The sequence below is a fragment of the Geotrypetes seraphini genome, chromosome 5 (assembly GCF_902459505.1).
Source record: "Geotrypetes seraphini chromosome 5, aGeoSer1.1, whole genome shotgun sequence".
Taxonomy (NCBI): domain Eukaryota; kingdom Metazoa; phylum Chordata; class Amphibia; order Gymnophiona; family Dermophiidae; genus Geotrypetes; species Geotrypetes seraphini.
The window spans coordinates 111,991,615-112,009,030 of record NC_047088.1 but is presented as its reverse complement, the minus strand read 5'-3'; the positions used below and the strand labels follow the sequence as shown (position 1 = coordinate 112,009,030).

At 44.6% G+C, this 17,416-nt stretch overlaps 1 protein-coding gene across 3 annotated transcripts in view; it reads left to right on the top strand.

Moving 5' to 3' along the window:
- PELO (pelota mRNA surveillance and ribosome rescue factor) overlaps positions 1–17,416 on the top strand; it is a 162,385-nt gene that overhangs the window by 87,607 nt on the left and 57,362 nt on the right. For all 3 annotated transcript variants that reach the window (XM_033946447.1, XM_033946448.1, XM_033946449.1), the window contains one exon: positions 9,828–9,901. In XM_033946447.1, the coding sequence (XP_033802338.1) occupies positions 9,828–9,901 (74 nt within the window). The remainder of the gene's footprint in view (positions 1–9,827; positions 9,902–17,416) is intronic.

The following is a 17,416-nucleotide window of genomic DNA, read 5'->3' as shown; positions in this document are numbered from 1 at the left end:
CCCTGATTGGCTCAAGTGCCTCAGGCTCCTCCCTTGGGCAGGGCCTGATGCACCTGAGCCATTCAGGGACTTTCTTAGGGCTGAGCCTAAGGAAGTTCCTGATTGGCTCAGGTGTCTCAGGCCCCCCCAAGGGAGAAGCCTGAGGTGCCTGAGCCAATCAGGGCCTCAGGCCCCTCCCTGTGTATCACATGATGCACTGGAGCAGGGCCTAAGGCCTCAGAAGCATTGCGGGAGGCATTGGAGCAGGAGGGATTGAGCATGGCGGAATAGAAATCTCTAATGTAATGTAAATTGCTGCCTTCCTACTTTGCATGCCGTTTCCCCTCATTTGCATGCACGGATTGGGTCGGAGGTTGATCGGTACACAGGTTAGTGAATCGGGTCAGAGGGAAATCAGATCGCAAACCAATCGGTACACGATCGGTTTGCTTAGTGAATCTAGCCCTAAGTGGTATATAAATACTTAAATAAACAATAAAATAAATACATATATTCATATAACTTAATTTTATAAGGCCTTTTACGCACATAAATCAGCATTTATACATGAAAAAGATTTATAAATTTATCTGCTGTCATAATTTATATTTCTGTTTCTCATAACGATGCATTTGTATTGGGTGTGATTAAAAACATCCACACTGGTCACCTGATGATGCTTTGCTGAGTGTCAATTCTTTACCTTGGCTCTGAATTCATCCTACATAATTTTTAATATTTTCCCCATATCGCATTGCAAAAGCTGGACTCACTAGGCTGGGATGGAACATGACTAGGTGGAAATTTATCCTCCGGGGGAGGTGTACCAAATTATGGCCATTAGAACCTGTGGCCTGCACAAGTCAATCGCAAAGAGGAGCACTCTAAGATGATGCTGGTAACACCCTCACTGCTTATTGTCACGCTCTAGGATGAAATGGTAAATGAACTTACCAAAAATTTGTCAGTGATAATTAACAATAAATTGTCTAAACCAAAAGCATCTGTGAATGAAATCAAAGAAAGTCTGGACAAGTTCTTGGAGGAAAAGTCCATAGTCTGCTAGTGACAGACATGGGGGAAGCCACTACTTGTCCTGGGTCACTAGCATGCAATGTTGCTACTATTTTGGGTTTTTGCCAGGTACTTGTGACCTGAATTGGCCACCGTGAAAATGGGATACTAGGCTATATGGACCAGTAAGGCTATTCTTATGTTCTTAACATTAGATCCAGTGTATTTATCAGCCTTCCTCTGGACCTATGCGATCCTTTTAATATCTTTTTGAAGGTGTGGCCTCCAGAATTGTACACAATATTCTAAATGAGGTCTCACCAAAGTCTTATACAGGGGCATCAATACCTCCTTTTTCCTATTGGCCATACCTCTCCCTTTGCAACCTAGCATCCTTCTAGCTTTCACCATCACCTTTTCAACCTGTTTGGCCATCTTAAGATCATCACATACAATCATACCCAAGTCCCGCTCTTCTGTCGTTCACATAAGTTCTTCACTCCCTAAACTGTACCGGTCCCTCAGGTTTTTGCAGCCCATTACATGACTTTGCATTTCTTAGCATTAAATTTTAGCTGCCAAATTTCAGACCATTCTTCAAGCTTCCCCAGGTCTGTCTTCATGTTAATCAGCCTCAAGTGGTCTGATTTCCAGGATGTAACAGAAGAAGTGGGATGGAGTGATGACTATTGGGTCAGTGGGAGCCCCACAGGGGAGAACTCTAACACTTTCTGCTCCTGCAAGGCTCATGCCATTGTCAGCAGCTCATGGACAGGATGGAAGGGTTAGCACCTAGAGGGGACAGGGAGGGGGAGGATGAGGTAGGGCTTTGAACTTGAGAATGACATGGTGGCTGTTACCCGTGGCTAGCCACGGGTAACCCACTGAAATAGGGAAAGAAAAAAAGTGGTTGCCACAGGTACGGGGACAAGGTCATTCTGACACAACCAGAAACAGGAAATTGCGTCGGAGAAGAAGTTTCAGGCAGCCACACGCGACTTGATGAAAGGCTCAGGCAGCTGGGAGATAAAAAAATGAAAATCCACCACTAAGGTGAAGGGAGGTAGGGAGATGGCAGGATGGTGGCGATTAGGCGGGAGGGAGGGGGCTAGTGGAGAGAGAGGGGGAGGGGAGAGATGAACAGACGCTGCATGGAAATGGGTAGGGGAGAGAGAGGGAAACACGCTGGAAGGAAGTGGAGAGACAGGGGGAGGGAGAGGCAGATTCTGCATGTTACTGGGTAGGAGAGAGAGAGAGGAGAAGATGCTGCATGTTACTGGGTAGGAGAGAGGGGAGAAGGCTCTGAAGGAGATGGGTGCCAGACCAAGGGGGGGGGGGGTGGAGGGAGAGTCACAGTAACAGAGCAGATGCCATATGGAAGTGGCAGAGAGAAGGCAGCCAGTGGATTGAAGGAATAGAATGACGAGAAGATGTGGAAAGCAGAAACCAGACAACAAAGGTAGAAAACATTTATATTTCTTTTCTTTTGCTTTAGGATAAAATAGTGCATTAGTTATGTGGATAAACGTTTGTAAATGACAGTTGTACAGAATATTGGTTTTTTTTATACTTTAATAAAATAAGTTCATTATAAAATTATTTGAGGCTTGTGCGGATGGGATCAGATGGTTTGTGGGGGTGGGGACCAAGCTAATGGGGATGGAACAGGAACAGAGCTGACAGGGATTGGGACCGAGCTCACGGGGATGGGGACGGGGATGAGCTCACAGGGACGGGGCGGAGACGGGGCCAAATTTTTGCCCCGCGTCATTCTCTAGTTTGAACCACCTAGTTTGCATTACTGTGATGGTGTGTGCTAGGGGGAAGTGGGACATGACTGTGTATGCACGGAGAAGGGATAGCTGAAGGTTATGCTTGCAAGGGCTGGAGGTGGGGGGAGGGTACTGAGATGATACGGATGGGGGGAGGCGGTGCTGGGAGAGGTGGGTGGAGATGGTGGTCATGGTGATGGGGATGTTACAAAGGTGGTGACCACCAATAAAGAGTGCACTTGCCTTTACTGGAAATTAGTCAGAATGAGTGTTTGTCTGGCATGGACTCCCCAAGCTGGTGTGGTTAGTAGTCAGTTCTGTGGTGGGCGACAAGCTCTTTATCTTCATCCTCTGGCTCTTCCTTCTGTTTGCTGTGCCTCTTCTGGCAGGAGTAGTCATCTTCGGAGAGCCAGGTTGTGTAGCATGCAGCAGGCCATGAAAATCTGTGTGACCTTCTCGAGGCTGTAGAAGAGCTCCCCTCTAGAATGGTCCAGACATCTAAACCTCTGTTCTTCAGCAGACCAAAGCGTACATTCAGTGATGGTGTGGGTGCTCTCACACCTATGTTTGTACTCCTGCCTCATTTTGGGTGTGGACAATGAGAGTCATCAGCTAGGTTCACTGGGGATAGCTTCTGTCACCTCTGGGGAAACGAATCACAGACATGGGTGTGTATTGGCTGATATGGTCACTTTGTGGAGGTAGGGTAATGGGTGTGGGTTCTGGGGCCTTCTTGAAAGAGGGAGTGTGGTGACAGATAGGAAGGGGGAGTGCACAGGGAGAGGAATGGCCAGTAGGATAAAGGAGGTATTGATGCTCCTGTATAAGACTCTGGTGAGATCTCATTTAGAACATTGTGTACAATTCTGGAAACAGCACTTTCAAAAAGATATAAACAGGATGGAGTCAGTCCACAGGAAGGCTACTAAAATGGTTGATTGTCTATATCATAAGGCATATGGGATAGACTTGAAGATCTCAATATGTATATTTTGGAGGAAAGGCAGGCGAGGGGAGATATGATAGAGATGTTTAAATACCTTTGTGGCGTAAATGCGCATGAGTTAAGTCTTTCATTTGAAAGGAAGCTCTAGAATGAGAGGGCATAGGATGAAGTTAAGAGGTGATAGGCTCAGGAGTAATCTAAGGAAATACTATTTTACAGAAAGGGTGGTAGATGCGTGGAATAGTCTCCACTACCTCTACAGGGAGACTGTTCCACACATCTACCACCCTTTCTGTAAAAAAATATTTCCTTATATTACTCCTAAATTCAAAAAAGCATGGGACAGGCACTTGGGATCTCTTAAGGAGGGGAGGAGAGATAGTGGATGTTGTGGTTGGGCAGACCGGAGGAGCCATTTGGTTTTAATCAGCCGTCATGTCTCTCTTTTTCCAGCAAGGCATTAACTTCATAAGAATTCAGTGCATCCATGCTTGACATGCCAGTGGCCCATCACCACAGGTGCAAACCACTGACCCTTGTAACAGCATTGTGAACACCTCCACCTACTGCACCTCCTGTGACCCAGCACCAGCATTCGTACCCTCACACACCAGCTGCCCAAAACATCATTCTCACTCCACCAGTAAACAGTGCTCACATACACAGCTGCAGGACAATGCATTCACTCTCCCACTACCACTAGCAAACAGCAGCAACACAGAATATGACAAACTAGGACTGGAAAATAGAACAATAGTAAGAGAGAGATGGAAAACAGGTAGAAGGAGGCATAGGCGTCGGAACGGGGGGGGGGGGCACAGGGGCCTTGGCCTCCCCAAAAATTGCTCATCATTAGGGGGGGAGCAAACAGGGAAGCTGCCCTATCTTCCGCCATAGCCTGCAAGTGACTTCGCCCATGCTCCGGGGCTCTAATGCTTTGCTTGCTGGCTTCCCGACCCTTTTCCGACGAAACTGGAAGTTACGTCGTGAGGGGGGAGGGAGGGAGAAGTGAAGTCAGCAAGCACAGTGTTAGAGCCCCCGGAATATGGACAAAGTCACTTGCTGGCTAGGACGTGTCTGCGGGCGATAGGGCAGGGAGGAAGGCGTCAACTCGTTGCTCCTGCTTGCTTCGGGCTAGGGTGGCGGGAGATAGGACAGGGAGGGAAACGTTCAACTCGCTGCTCCTGCTTGTTTCGGGCTAGGGTGACGTCAGCAGGAGATAGGACAGGGAGACTTTCAACTTGCTGCTCCTGCTTGCTTCGGGCCTTCCTCACTGCCAGGTCCTGCCTTTGCGGAAACAGCGAGGAAGGCCCGAAGCATGCAGGAGCAGCGAGTTGTGAATGCTGCAGTGTGATAGGGAAGGACGAAGGAGGGATGATAGAGGGAAGATAAATGCTGCTGCTGCACCCAATTGGTGAGAAGGAAGACCAGGGAAGGGAGAAGAGAGGAACGAGAGATGCCAAGTCCATTGGGGGGGTAGATGCTGCTGTTGCACATAATTGGGGAGAGAGAGGGAGAAGGAAGACCAGGGAAGGGGGGGAGAGATGCTGCTGCTGTACCCAATTGGGGGGGAGAGAGGGAGAGAGGCAGAAGGAAGACCAGGGAGAGGAGAGGAACAAGAGATGCCAAGTCTGGGAGGAGGGAAGAGAAATGCTGCTGCTGCTGCACACAATTGGGAAGAGAGAGGGAGAAGGAAGAGAAATGCTGCTGTTACATCCAAATGGGGGGAGAGAGGGAAAGAGGGAGAAGGAAGACCAGGGAAGGAAGAGGAGAGGAACGAGAGATGCCAAGTCCTGGAAGAGAAATGCTGCTGCTGCACCCAATTGGGAAGAGAAAGAGGGAGAAGGAAAACCAGGGATGGGTGAGGAGAGGAACAAGAGATGCCAAGTCCATGGGAGGGAGGGAAAGATAAGGAGATACCGGACCATGAAGTGGGAGGGAGGGATGCCAGGGCATTGGGGGGGGGAGGAGACAGATGCCTGACTCTAGGGGAAAGGAAGGAAGGAGGGAGGGAGTTAAAGGAAGGAGAGGAGATGCCAGATAATGGAGAGGGAGGGGGAGATGGAAGAAGAGGAGAGAGATGCCAGAGCATGGGGGGAGGGAAGGGAAACTAAGGAGACAATTGCCAGACCAGAGGGAAAGGAAGGAGAGGAGGTGCCAGAGCATGGAGGGAGAGATAGGAGAGGGGAGAGATGCCAAGACATGGGGGAGGGAAGGAAATAGAGATGCCAGACTGTGGAGTGGGAAGGAAGGAAGGAAAGGAGAAGAGAGAGATGCCAGAGCATAAGGGAGGGGGTGGTGACAGAAAAATGGAGAGGGGGTGAAGCTGAAATGAATCATGTATAAAGGAGACAAGGGACACAGAATATACAGTTTATTGAAGGGACATAGAAAGAGGGAAGATGCCATGGATGGAAAGGGCAGATAGGGCGGATAGTGGATGGAAGGGGCAGAGAGAAGGTGGACAGTAGATGGGGTAGAGAGGGAGAGGGCAGAGGCTGGGTGGAAAGGGCAAAGAGAGATGGCAGATGTTGCATGGAAGGGAGAGGACAAACGCTGCATAGAAAGAAGAGCGAAGAGAAGATGATTAAAGCAGAAACAACAAAAGGTAGAAATAATTTTTTTGTTGCTTTTTGTAGAATCAAGTAGTATTGTAACTGTATTGATAAAAATTTATAAATAGGAAATGGAAATAAGGCCATTTTGGGGGGACTAAATCCCTTTCCTCAGGTCAAGACAGGATTCCATAACAGCAGTATACTGTACTGTCCTGAAGAAAGATTTGGCCTCTGAAAGCTAATTGAAAAATGGATTAATCCAATAAAATGGTATTTTCTTATTTCTCATTATTTGTTTTATTTCTATTTGTTAATTTGTAAAGTGGTGATTATTTTGTATCAGTTTTTTCAAATTTACTACTACTATTTACATCTACTGTCTTCATGTTTTGCATAGTATTAGGGGACATGTGTCACTGTTTCTGTGGTGTTGCATTGTATGCAAAGTCTTGCATATTAAGGTTTCATTTTTATATAATAGTACTTTAATTTATGGTCCCATATTTGCTTATGGGTTATCTGTATTCTGGTAGGAATGAATGTTTAAAAGCATACAGTGTGCTTTGTGTAGTTTAATTTTGTGGTTAACCATTGTGTGTTGTTAATAAGATTATATTGTATGTATATATGAAAAATGAATGGAAAAAATGTATTACAATTAGTACTATTATAGGGTGGGGTCTGGGGCAGAGATTGGGTGGGTTGGGGTGGATATTGGGCAGGGTCTGCCCTCCCAAACAAAAAAGCGTTCCGCTGCCTATGTAGGGAGGTTTAATGGGTATTGGGGACAGTGAGGGTTTGGTGGGGGAAGGAGGCCTGATACAGAGGAAGGGATGGGTGTGGCTGTGAGGACTTGCAAATATTGGCAAAGACTCAGGAGATGAGCTACAGGAGGCAACTGTGAGGGAAAGGGATTGGGACTTATATACCACCTTTTTGTAGTTATACAACCACACTTGAAGGGGTTTACATACAGATACTTCAAACATTTTCCCTATCTATCCCAGCAGCAGTGGAGATTTAAGACACCATCAACACCTTTTCTCACATTAGGCAGCATTATGGGGTAAAGATCTAGAACAGGGGTGCCCAATACGTCGATCGCAATCAACCGGTAGCTCGGGAAGGCGACCCCAGTCGATCGCAGAGCGGGTTCCCTTCTTCCTTTCTCTTTTTTCCCCTCCTGACTGGCCCGCCTCTTGAAGAACGCCGGACAATCAGAGTGCTGGCAGGGCGGGGTGAAGGTCGGTGGGGGATGGAGCTCAGCGCACCACAAGAAATAGAAGCGCCTGCTGATTGAGGTAAGAGCCGAGGCCTAGTGCTGCCCGATATACAATTTTAAAAACCCAAAAATTGGCCTCCCAATCAGTGGCGTACCGGGGGGGTGCGGTCCGCCCTGGGTGCACGGCTTGGAGGAGTGCACAGCCGTCCGGGTCCTCCTGCCCTTCCTTTCCCCCGGTCCGCGCTCAGGGCTCGTGTCTGCCTGGTCCTGTTGGTTATCGCGGGAGTTGACGGCACCATTCGAGCATTTTTATTGTTGGTAGATCATTTTGACTTGGTCATTTTAAAAGTAGCTCGCAAGCCCAAAAAGTGTGGGCACCCCTGATCTAGAACAATTGCTTACGCCTACTACTTCTGGGGAATTCAGGAAACGCCTAAAAACATATCTGTTCCTGAAATATCTAGGCAGTTGACCCGTACAACTCTTTCTCCTCAATAACTGATCCCTTAAGCTGTTAATCTCTAACTTCCACCCTGTTAAGTTCAATCTATTTGTACCTTTCTTTTAATCTTTGTAAACCGCATAGAACTTCACGGTCCTGCGGTATATAAGCTGTTGTTATTATTATTATTAAGTGACTTGCCAGGGTCACAGGGAGCAGCACGGGGTTTGAATCCACAACCTCAAGGTGCTGAAGTTGTTGCTCTAACAATTGCGCCATACTCTCCTCCTGGGGACAGTGAGGGTGAAAGGGTTCAGACTGGGGCAAACAAATTAAGTACTCTGCAACTCTCTATTATTTCTCACAAACGATCAGTTCACCTCTCTACTCTCCAATTCAGAAAATTCACAAATGAGCCAAAAGACAGATTGGCACGTGTCCTAGATGCTTTTAAAGAAGGTTTAATTCTCTTTTTCTTTTCTTTTTTAAATATTCTTTATTCATTTTCAAGATTACATTAAGTGTTAAAATATATTCAATCACATAAACCATAAATACATTACTTAGAATAATCATCTCACAAATTCATATCTCCATCCCTATCCCAACCCTCCCTCCCATATATTCAATTATCATATAAAACATGTAATAATAAAATCCCCCCCCCCCTGCACCTTAAATTAACAAATAAATATAAGGGAACCAATTTTAAATTAATCTTTACAATACTTCGTTAATGGTTTCCATATATCCTGAAACTTTTTAAAATAACCCCGCTGTACTGCAATAAACCTTTCCATTTTATATATATGGCATAGAGTTCCACCAGAAGTTGTAATTTAATCTCCTCCAATCCTTCCAATTAAATGTGATCTGCTGAATGGCAACTCCAGTCATTATAAGTAATAATTTATTATTATTTGCAGAAATCTGACTTTTTGCTCTCATTTACATACCAAATATCACAGTATCATAGGATAATGCCACCGGGTTATCTAATAAATTATTAATTTGGTCCCAAATTGATTTCCAAAAATTCATAATAAATGGGCAATGAAACAATAAATGATCTAAAGTTCCTGCTTCTAAATGACAGTGCCAACAACATCTATTAGACAAAGAACTATCTATTTTTTGTAACCTAACAGGGGTCCATAATGCTCTGTGCAACAGAAAAAAACAAGTTTGTCTCATAGATGCTGACACCGTACATTTCATCCTCCAAGACCAAATTCGTGGCCATTGAGATGCAGTAATTTCATGCTTAATCTCAATGCCCCAAATATCTCTTAGACCAGTTTTTAAATTCTTTTTATTAAATCCACTTAACGTTTTGTACCACTGGGCAGCCTGGTGACCCAAGAAGTCTGTCTGAAAACACATAAACTCCATACTATTATGATTATTAAGGTTTTTCCAATCAGGGAACATTTTTCTTTTTGCCTCCAGTCATTTTGCCATCCATTATCGCCAAAAAATGACAATCACTTAACACCGCCCATGTCACAGCCACAGAAACGCCCCCTCTGGGAATGTTTGTTTTTTGACGAATATTGGACTTGGATGGATTTTTTTGATTGTTGGTTTGATTATAAGTTTTAGACATTTTTCTATGAGAAACACATATATCTGCCATTTTTGAACTTTTTTTTTATTATTATAAACCACTATACATGTATATCTTTTATAGAAAGGGAATGAATACTCATTGGTTTGCATGAAAGAGCAGTGTTTCTAAATGGGCTTAGCTCATAGGAAATAACCTCAGAGTGTATTAGTTATGATTTCAGTCTCTAATATGTAGTACTTTTGATATATGCAATATATCCCATAATTCCTTGTTTTTATGTGGTTTTTTTTTTTTTTTTCCCCCTGCTAAATTTTGTCTTACCAGGCAGCTGGAGAAGTGAAAGTCTTGGAGGACTTCTACAAGATGCTTCAGCAGGAGCCTGATCGGGCCTTCTATGGGTAAGGGAATAATTGCAAGCAGCAGGGGATGCTGGAAATGACTGCATAAGGTGGTGCTTCATAATATGATGAAATATGTACAGGTCAAGAAGGGTGTGAAGAGAAACAGTTAAGAGGATAGAAAGGAACTGGTGATTGGTTCAAAATGACTTAAATGGGTAGTGGGTGGTTGGTGAATTTTGGAATGTGGAATCAAGATTTGAGCGTATATAGGTTTTTTGTTTTTTTTTCTTGGAAGAAAGTGGAGAGGGGTTTCACTGTACACTGGTTTGTAGGTCTTGGCGCTTTCCATGTGAGGCTGGGTTTTTTGTGGGGGTTTTTGTCAGTGTAAAGAGGTTCCTAGATATCTTTGGGGGTTTTTGTAAAAGTTTGGCATAGTAGGCCTTTTTAGCTTTGTGGATAGCTAATTTGTAATTTTCTAGTAACTTTTTCCAATAGGTTTTGTCATTTTGGTCTTTGGATTCGCACCACTTCCTTTCTGCTTTGCTTAGTTCTCATTTTTTTAATTCTGAGGTTGTCTGTAAACTAGGGAGAGAAGAATTTGTAAGTGTTCATTTTTCTTTCCTTGGCTTCGACTAAATTCTCATAGAAGGTCTTGAATTGTGTGTGCCAGTTTGATGAGCTTCTTCGATGGGGTTAGGCTCATTCATTTTTTGTTATTTTAGCGATACCAGATGAGTTTTTTTTTGTTTTTTTTTAGGTCAATTGAGTCAGGATTAAGTACTTTCTTGGATGAGATTGTGTTCTTAATTGTAGGATCTGTTGTGTCATCGGTAAGGTTAAGAACATAAGAATAGCCTTACTGGGTCAGAGCAATGGTGCATCAAGCCCAGTAGCCCATTCTCATGGTGGCCAATCCAGGTCCCTAGTACCTGGTCAAAATCAATGAGTAACAACATTCCATGCTACTGATCCAAGGCAAGCAGTTTCTTCCCCCATGTCTTTCTTATCAGACCATGGACTTTTCCTCCAGGAAATTGTCCAAACCTTCCTTAAAACCAGCTAAGCTATCCGCTCTTACCACAACCTCTGGCAATGTGTTCCAGAGCTTAAGTATTCGCTGAGTGAAAATTTTTTTCCTCCTATTGGTTTTAAAATTATTTCCCTGTAACTTTGAGTGTCCCCTAGTCTTGTAATTTTTGACGGAGTGAAAAATCGGTCCACTTGTACCTGTTCTACTTCACTCAGGATTTTGTAGACTTCAATCATATCTCCCCTCAATCTTTTTTCAAAGCTGAAGATCCTTAACCTTTTTAGTCTTTCCTCGTACGAGAGGAGTTCCATCCCCTTTATCATCTTGGTCGCTCTTCTTTGAACCTTTTCTAGTGCTGCTATATCTTTCTTGAGATAAGGAAACCAGAATTGAACAAAATACTCCAGGTTAGGCCACACGATGAAGCGTTACAGAGGCATTATAACATTCTTAGTCTTGTTAACCATCCCTTTTTTAAATAATTCCTAGATTAAGTAGTGGTCGGACCAGGGTACTGGTGTTGTGAGATTGGTCTTTTGTGTGAAGACTAAGTCTAGTGTATGGCCAACAGAGTGAGTGGTTGAGGTGATGATCTTGTAGAAGCCTAGGTCAGATAATGTTATGAAGTCAGCTGGAGCCCCAATGGTGTTGGGGTAGTCGGAGAAGCTGAAGTTGCCAAGGATGATAATTTGAGAAATAAGTAGCTTGCAGATAAGGTCATTTAGGGCTCTCATAGGGGAGCTTGGGGCTCTGTATATCAGGGTGAAGGTCAAGTCTCTGGTGCGGCCAATGGAGAAGGTGAAGTATTCAATGCCACTTAGTGTGACAGTGTCTATTAGTCTTGGAGTGATGCTTGATTTTATAATGGTTGCTACTCCTCTTCCCTTGCAGATATTTACACATGAAGTGAATTAGGTTCAAATGACGTGCTAAAGTTTAAATGGATATGTGTATATTTTATAAAATACAGTATCTCACAATCCTGCCTCGGATCCCTTCAACCTGTGCTCTTGAGAAAGCATACATATTTACTACATTAAACTATGTACTATGAGGGTACTTTCTTAACCAGACACCTATTTTAAGGTAGCAAAAAGTGCCCTGTTTTATGAAGAGATATAGGCACCTACTATTCTTTATAAAATACTAGCATATGGGACTGAAAATACACCTTCATTTAAGGTGTGATCACTTCCACCAGCTCCATAGTTGGTGGAAGTGATTACAGCTCAAACTGTGTCCAAATTCTGCTTATGTGAAATGTAGTCATCTGAACGGTTGGGCACACTGGATGGACCATTTGATTCTTTATCTGCCGTCATTTACTATATTCATTATGTTTATGCAGTTGACATGTATAGTTTAACATTGGTCGGTATTTTTAAGATGTAATTAACCTTTCAGAATCAGAGAAGTCACATTTTGCAATTGTTGGAAGCTGAGAGCTAGCTGTGGTTTTTCATATTCTAATTATCAAATTCAGAAGAACTTGGAGAGCTGCAGTCAGAGCTCCTGCTTATATAGTTCATTAGGACTGTAGCAATAAAAATAAAATGGTATGTGGTAAAGAATCAAAAATATAAACAAGCTGAATATCAATAATAGGAAACAAAACACCAAGCAAATATTCAGGATAGAACTGCTAATGGCAGAAGGCAGAAAGGCAAGTGATTAACACGGAGAAAAAGACCTCAGTGTTTCAAGGAAACATCCAAGAAACTATTATGACAAGTAATATACTGTCATAAAAAACACATTCTTGGTCAAAAAACTCCGTGAATGAATATTAGAAAGCTGTAGTAACACAGTTTAAAATACACAGTTTAAACTGCAAATAGCAACAAAAATAAACTTGCACTTATCTTCCATACATCTCCCGACAAGCAGTTAAGTAAGATCTCCACTGCTCTGTAGAAGGAACCAATTCAATTCTCAAGTTGTGCTTCAAAATACATCTCAATATTCCTGACAGGCCCTGTTTCGCCGATTGGCTGCTTCAGGGGAATATCTTTGAAAAAAGAGCAACAGCTTCAAAAATCTTCCGCGGGTAAAGAATGACACGGGGAAAAAATTTGTCCCCGTGAGCTCAGTCCCTGTCTCTGCCCTGTCCCTGCAAACCATCTGATCCCATCCTCGCAAACCTCGAATAGTTTTATACTGAACTTATTTTATTAAAGTATAAAAAGAAACAATATTCTGTTGTTTCTTTTATAAATCAAAGTTCTGGCTGCCGAACTAGAGGAAGAGATCTTCAGCTGGCAGGGCTTTGTTTTATAAATGTTTATCAACACAACTACTACTGTATCCTAAAGCAAAATAAAAAAGAAAAGAAATAGAAATGTTTTGTCTCCCACTCCCGGCATTCCCTCCCTTCCTTCCCCTCACCTTTGCTGGCGGTTTTCATTTTTCTGTCTGTGCGGCCCGAGCCTTTTCTCAAGTTGCATGCGGCTGCACTGAAACTTCTCCTCTGACACAATTTTCTGTTTCCGGTTGCGTCAGAGGAGAAGTTTCAGGCAGCCATTCATGACTTGTTTAAAGGCTCGTGTCATTCAGAAACAGAAAAATGAAAATCGCCAGCAAAGGTGAGGGGAAGGGAGGGAGGGAATTGCCTGGACCACAGCGATCAAGAGGAAGGAAGGAGGGGGCTGCTGGACCACACGATCTCGAGGGATGATAAGTATGTTGTGCACATTGCCTCACTTAACTGCGGGGACAAAGCCATTCACCGCTCTACGGGGCAGTGAATGGCCTTATCCCTGTACTCATGGCAACCAGTTTTTTTACTCTCCGTTTCGGCGGGTTATCTGTGGCTAGCCACGGGTAACATCACCGAGTCATTTTCTAGTATGTGTCTCTGGGTGAGTGTATATCTGTGAGTGGACGTGGTTTTATTTGCAATAGAAGAGATATTCTAGACAAGTGGGTAGTATCCCAATGGCCACATGCCATCTGCAGAAGGAATCCAATCTGGATTTTTCTCTCTGTGACTGCTCTTCTTCAGTGTGTTCTCTAGCTCCACCTACATTTTTTCCTTTTGCACACATGCTAGCAGGAGTGTGTTTGTTCTTCTCCCTCCTTTTTATTATTTTATTCAGTGTTTTTCATCCCTTTTTTGATATTTCTTGTGCTCGGAGCAATTATTAAGCTCTGCCTGCATGGAGAACTCACAGACTTCAGTCTGCAGCTGACAGGCCAATCCCTGTGGGCACCTGTCAGCCCAATCCCTGTGGGTACCTGTCAGCCAGCCTGCATCTGCTTCTAAGAAGTTTCTCCTACAGCCAGACGTAGTTTGGCACAGGCTGTTGGGCATACCTAGGATACTCAACAGTGTCTTGCAGGGTGCCATCTGCATTTTGCGTTGCCGCCCGTTCCTGAGCGCATCTATTGGTTCACAAGGGTTGAGGTGCAGTTTGGCATGGAGTCTGACTGGCAGCCCAAAGATCATTATCATGGAGGCATTGTAAGCATGAGGCAGTGGTTCTCTGATTCCAGCTACTGTAAGAGATCTCTGGCATTTTCAGCATTTCAGCACAGGTCACAGTGAGTAAGGCTGTCACAGCCTGTGATATGAATTGGGGTGGGGGGGTGTCTTTGAATTTAGCAGTTTAAAGGTTTCTGTGTTCCCCCCCCTTGAAAAATCCTAAAATCGCTGTTTTTAATGTTTGCAACGCATGTGGCGGGAGTTGACAGTGTACCAATTGGCTCTCTCAGCAGAAAGACTTTGGATCTGGGTAAGTGAGAGCTGTCCTCAGCAGCATTCCAAGTCATTGTGCAGCGCTGGGGCCAGTCCCACTTCGTCCTCGTGGCCATGGCAAAGGGCATGACAACACCTCAGTTCTCTAGTCGCAGGTCCTAGCCTGACAGCACAGATATTGATGTGCTCATTCAGCAGTGGCCTCAGGAGATTCACCTGTATATCTTTCCTCCCTGGCCCATGATAGGCCGAGTCATTTGGTGGATAGCGACCCTTTTGGACTGTATCATTCTGATGGCTTCCAGACTGGCCTCACAGGCTGTGGTACGCAGATCTGCTGCATCTTCGCAAAGGTCGCAGCCTTAGATTCCTTGCCCTTCCGGACCTGCTTTCTTGTGATCCGGTCTCTATAGAGGACCCGGGTCGCTTTGCTGTTACGACATGGCTTTTGCATGTGCAGCTTTAGCGCATACAGCCTATTTGGAGGTAGTTATTGCCACGCTCCTCAAGTCTATGAAGTCGACTACTATGTTTGCCTTCACTAGGGCATGGCAGACTTTCCAGCATTAGTGTGACCAGGAATGGAGGGAGCCATATTCTGCTCCGATTTCGGTGGTTCTTGCCTTTCTTCCAGCTGTTCTAAATACAGGCCTCACTGTGGCATTCCTTCGTATCCAAGTGGCTGGGCTCTTTTGTTTCAGAGCCTGGGACCATCCTTGATCTTGGGCATCTCACCCTGCCATTGCCAGATTTCTGCACAGGGCTCTTTGCATTAGGCTACCAATTACACCACAGTTCCCTATGTGGTATCTCAATCGATGCTGTCTGGCTTTACCACAGCTCCTTTTGAGCCTATTCGGGATGCTTCCCTCTTGGCCTTGACTTTCTAGATTTGTCTTTCTGGTCACTGTTACTTCAGCGAGCCATGTTTCGGAACATCAAGCTCTTTCTTGTAGAGTGCTGTTCTACCAATTCTTGGTGTCTGATCTTCCTTGTGCATGGTTCCTTCTTTCCTGCCAAAGTTGATTTTGGCTTCCATGTTAATCAAGAGGTGCATTTGCCTGTTTTTCAGCCTACTGGTTCCAGGCCGCAAGATCACCTTTTGAAGAAATTTGATGTGTGCAGGGTGCTTCTTCGCTACCTGAAGAACACTAACAACTTTCGTCTCTCTGACCTTCTGCTGGTGCTGCCTCATTCTGTTGAGCAGGGCACTTCTGCTTCCAAGACTACCATTTCCAGATAGATATGTAGGGCCATTTCATCAGCCTATATTCTGGCTGGGACTCGGTCTCCCTTCTCCATTAAGGCACATTCATCTAGGACTATGGCTTCTTCGTGGGCCAAAGTTAATGCAATCTCCCTTGAGGAAAGCTGCCTGGCAGCAACATAGTCCTGTTTGCACACATTTGCCAAGTATTACAGAGAGGATGTGATGGCAAGGTCCTCGGTTTTCCAGGTTGCGCAGTTAGCCCTCCCTGGCATTTGTCTAGAATGTCTCCCTTATTGCATTTAAAAAAGATTATGCACTTACCCTAGCAAGCTCTTTTCCAGTAGATAGGGGAGACATTCTATACTCCCGCCCTGCCCTCCTCAGCCTACTTACTGTCCGTTTCTGCTTATCCAAGTTGATTCTTTGATGTTAGTCAGCCCTTGCGCTCTTTAACATAAGAACTGCCAGATTAGATAAGACCCAATAGTTCATCAGCCCAGAATCCTATTTCTAATAATGGCCAACCCAGGTTTACAAGTACCTGGAAGGATCCCAACCACCGTATTTTTCGCTCCATAAGATGCATTTTTTCCCCCAAAACAGTAGGTGGAAAAAAGGGGTGCGTCCTATGGAGCGAATACCTAATCCCCTCCCCCCGCCTGCCCGTTACCTTATTTAGACCGCAGACCGCCCCTCACCCGCTGCCACTGCCAGTGGTCGCTCGCTGCTACCACAAGTTGAGGAAGAGAAAGGCCAGGTGGGTGCAGCGATTGCACACCACCAGCCCATAAGCCTTACCCCCGATCCCGGACCTTCTCTTCGATGTCAGGAGTAAGGCTTGGCCCTTCCCAGCAATTCATTCCATTCAGAGATAGTGAAGTGCCGCCATCTCTCTGCTTGTCCCTTGCTCTCGGACTGCAGTGAGACCATGGCTTGCTGTGCCGTGCTGATGAGTTCGACCTACTGCTGAGCCAGGAGTCCCCCTGCCGCTGCTGCTTTGTCGATGTGTCCTCACAGCGGCAGCAGCGGGAGATAATTAAATCCAGCGGGCAGGCTTGGGGGGGGGGGAAGAGGACAAAGGCTGGAAGGCAGTGAGGGGAACATAGGAGGGAGGAAGGAAGGGACAATTATTGGGCCTGAGTTGGGGGGTGAGGAGAGGACAAAGGCTGAAAGGTATTGAGGGGGACATAGGAAGGAGGGAAGGAGAAAGGAACATTTGTTGGACCTGAGAAAGGAAAGAAAGAAAAAGAAATCACCAGACAACAAAGGTAGGAAAAATGATTTTATTTTCAATTTAGTGATCAAAATGTGTCAGTTTTGAGAATGTATATCTGCTGTCTATATTTCGCACTATATTTGTCTATTTTTCTATAGTTGTTACTGTGGTGACATTGCATATTTTAAAGTCATCTGCCTTACAAAGAAAAATGGGGAGACCCAATGATCCACAGTGAAAACAACCCACCGATGAAAACAAAAACTGTGGATACAGATGTTCTGGAGATAATTTATTAAACAACGACATATAAAACCATGAAAATTCAATTAAAAAAGTACATTGATAAAAAATACTGTGATAAAAATCCAACCGGACCCTATATGGTCCGTGTTTCGGCGAACACGCCTTCCTCAGGCGTC